Source organism: Triticum aestivum, chromosome 5A, assembly GCF_018294505.1.
Source record: "Triticum aestivum cultivar Chinese Spring chromosome 5A, IWGSC CS RefSeq v2.1, whole genome shotgun sequence".
In the NCBI taxonomy this organism is placed as follows: Eukaryota; Viridiplantae; Streptophyta; class Magnoliopsida; order Poales; family Poaceae; genus Triticum; species Triticum aestivum.
In genome coordinates, this window is record NC_057806.1 from 438,935,980 (window position 1) to 438,939,338 (window position 3,359).

Consider the following 3,359-nt stretch of genomic DNA (forward strand, 5'->3'; position numbering starts at 1 on the left):
GAAGGGCCAGGGGGAGCCGGCTAGGCTACCCATGGTTATTTACTCCGACAAAAGTATTCTTTAATTAGTGATTTCGTCGTTTAGATTTTCCTAATAGATTTTTTTGAGAGGAACTCGCCATCTTTATTCAACCAAAGCAAAAGTCATAGGTACAAGGTTAGTTAATCAGACCACTCACAGATGCACTCCTCATCTAATCCGACCACTCACCAGCCCACCCGAGCCTAGCCCAACCCAGCAACCAAGCCCACCCATCTTTTTTTAGTTGAGCCCACCCACCCCATTGGCCCATAAGCCGCGACTCCGAAGGGCGTAGGCGCGAAAAATAGCACATATTCCAGCGCCAAAACAATCCGAAAACCGAAACCGTCTCCCCCTCCGGCCCCGCCCCTGCACCCGCTTCGCGCCAATTCCCGCCACCAACCCACCGGCGGCGGCTATGGACATGTCGGCGATCGCCGCCCGCCTCGGCCTCTCCGGCTCCCGTCCCTTTGTGCGCAAGGCCGCCGAGCTCCGACGCCTCTGCGACATCAACTTCGACTCCTCCGTCCTCGGCATCGTGAGCATCCCGCACCGCCCCTCGAATCACCTCCTCTCCCTCGATCTCTCCGTCGTACGTGTCTCTGATGCTGGTTTCGCGCAGGGGGAGGTGTGCAAGGCCATCATCTGCCTTGAGGTCGCCGCGACCAAGTGAGTTTGGCTTGCTCTCCAAGTGCTCGACGGACTGCACATTTGGAGGTTCCCGCCGGCATTTAAGGCATGTCTGACCCGTCTGTTTTGTCTGATAATTGAGCAGGTTTCAGGTGATGTTTGATCGGTCAGAGGCGGTGCAGATGAGTGGGATGTCGGAGAAGGCATACATCAGATCGTTCAACGCGCTGCAAAATGGCCTTGGTGTCAAGTATGCCGCATTGTGTTTCTGGTTCACTAATTCATACGTGCAAGTAACAGGTATTGATGAATGGAGCGGTTTCTTCTTGTAGGACGACATTGGATGTGCGTGAATTGGGTATCCAGTTCGGCTGTGTCAGGCTGATACCTTTTGTGCAGAAGGGATTGGTGCTGTAAGTCTGCTCCCTTTGGTAGTTCTGTTGTTCTGCCTGCAAGGTTAACTTGCTGTTGATGTCTGGTTATGCAATTGATCTGGGATGCAAAGTTTTGGATGCTCGAAGCCTCGAATGACATACTGATGGTGACATTGTATGCTTCAGGTACAAGGAGCGTTTCTTGGCTGCATTGCCTCCTTCTCGGCGATCAAGCACGGACTTTGGTCGGCCAATGTTTACTGCAGCAGCATTCTATTTATGTGCAAAGAGGCATAAGGTGACAACAGAATCACTAAAAACAGTTCACTTTGCATGCTTGTTGGAAGCGTATAAATGATTTGTTGCCTTTAGTACTTAATCTTTCCTCAATTCCCCTGCAGCTCAAAGTTGACAAACTGAAGCTAATTGACCTGTGTGGTACATCTAGCTCTGGATTTACAACGGTAATGGACTTAATTTGTCATATATTTGCAGACAGTTGTGCACTCCTGCATCTCACATATACATGTTTAGATTGGCGCTGTTTCATTATCCTGTTTTGACTGTTATTTGTGCTGGCTGCAGGTTTCGACATCTATGGGGGACCTTTGTTTTGATGTTTTCGGGATAGCCAAGGAGAAGAAGGATCCAACCTCCATCAAAGGAAATAGAGGTATCCGCACATGCTCTAACATCGATGCAATCATTCTTCATACATGATATGCTAAAAGTTTGTGGGCTGGGTGATTGCCATTTATTGGAACAACTTGTAATTTGCAATTGTTGATGCAGAACTGCTGGATGTTTTGCCTAGCAAAAGGAAACATGAGGATGAATCATCAGGGGATGACAATGATGACAAGCTAGATGTATGAGCCTGCTTAATATGAGTTGCTTTTCAAGTATTACTTTAATTGTTAGTTGTGAAATTCATGACGTAAACCTACAAGTGTTTTGTAACGCCCACGATGCGGCTATATCTCCCACGTGTCGAAGCACGACTTAGAGGCATAACCGCATTGTAAGCAATGTCGCAAGTGGGTTAATCTTCACACAACCCATGTAATACATAAGGGAAAGAGATACATAGTTGGCTTACAATCGCCACTTCACACAATACATGAATATAACATTACAACGTCTAGATACAATCAAGGTTCGACTACAGAACCAAAATAAAAGAAGACTACCCCAAAAGCTACACAAATCCCTGATCGTCCCAACTGGGCTCCACTACTGATGAACTGGACACGGAACAACATAACGAACGCGAATCTCATCGAGCTCCTCCTTGAGCTCAGCCGCGTCACCTGCATGGTATCCTCGGCACCTGCAAACTGGTTTTGGAAGTATCTATGAGACATGGGGACTCAGCAATCTCAACCCTCGCGATCAAGACTATTTAAGCTTATAGGAAGGGTAACGGGTATGAGATGGAGCTGCAGCAAGCGACTAGCATATTTGGTGGCTAACATACGAAAATGAGAGCGAGAAGAGAAGGCAAAAGCACGGTCGAGAATCTATGATCAAGAAGTGATCCTAGAACAACCTACGTCAAGCATAACTCCAACACCGTGTTCACTTCCCGGACCCTGCTGAGAAGAGACCATCACGGTTACACACGCGGTTGATGCATTTTAGTTAAGATAAGTTTCAGGTTTCCTACAACCGGACATTAACAAATTCCCATCTGCCCATAACCACGGGCACGGCTTTCGAAAGTTCAAAACCCTGCAGGGGTGTCCCAACTTAGCCCATCACAAGCTCTCACGGTCAACAAAGGATATTCCTTCTCCCAGGAAGACCCGATCAGGCTCGGAATCCCGGTTACAAGACATTTCGACAATGGTAAAACAAGACCAGCAAAGCCACCCAGATATGCCGACAAATCCCGATAGGAGCTGCACATATCTCGTTCTCAGGGCACACCGGATAGGTCAAGCTACGAGTAAAACCAGCCCTCGAGTTTCCCCGAGGTGGCCCCGCTGGCTGCCCATTTCGGACCAACACTTAGAGAAGCACTGGCCGACGAGGGGGTTAAAATAAAGATGACCCTTGAGTCTGCAGAACCGAAGGGAAGGTGGTAGGTTGTTAGTGCAAATGGTAAAACCAAGGTTGGGCCTTGCTGGAGGAGTTTTATTCAAAGCGAACTGTCAAGGGGTTCCCATTATAACCCAACCATGTAAGGAACGCAAAATCAAGGAACATAACACCGGTATGACGGAAACTAGGGCGGCAAGAGTGGAACAAAACACCAGGCATAAGGCCGAGCCTTCCACCCTTTACCAAGTATATAGATGCATTAATTAAATAAGAGGTATTGTGATATCCCAA

General features: G+C 47.9%; 1 protein-coding gene across 2 annotated transcripts; it reads left to right on the forward strand.

Moving 5' to 3' along the window:
* The first annotated feature begins 333 nt into the window (after positions 1-333).
* Positions 334-2,068, forward strand: LOC123103849 (origin of replication complex subunit 6-like). 2 transcript variants are annotated; one of them, XM_044525534.1, is made up of 8 exons: positions 334-559; positions 644-690; positions 797-901; positions 984-1,064; positions 1,212-1,323; positions 1,427-1,489; positions 1,611-1,698; positions 1,818-2,066. In XM_044525534.1, the coding sequence occupies exons 1-8, from the start codon at positions 440-442 to the stop codon at positions 1,898-1,900; spliced, it is 699 nt and encodes a 232-aa protein (XP_044381469.1). In that variant the 5' UTR covers positions 334-439; the 3' UTR covers positions 1,901-2,066. The 2 variants fall into 2 exon arrangements, with proteins under 2 accessions (XP_044381469.1, XP_044381467.1); XM_044525532.1 differs by having other exon boundaries at positions 334-690; positions 1,818-2,068.
* Positions 2,069-3,359: the final 1,291 nt, after the last annotated feature.

Coding starts and splice junctions, on each gene's coding strand:
- LOC123103849 (XM_044525532.1), top strand. CDS start 440: ATGGACATGTCGGCGATCGCCGCCCGCCTCGGCCTCTCCGGCTCCCGT. Junction 691..796: donor CTTGAGGTCGCCGCGACCAA/GTGAGTTTGGCT, acceptor ATAATTGAGCAG/GTTTCAGGTGATGTTTGATC. Junction 1,324..1,426: donor TATGTGCAAAGAGGCATAAG/GTGACAACAGAA, acceptor ATTCCCCTGCAG/CTCAAAGTTGACAAACTGAA.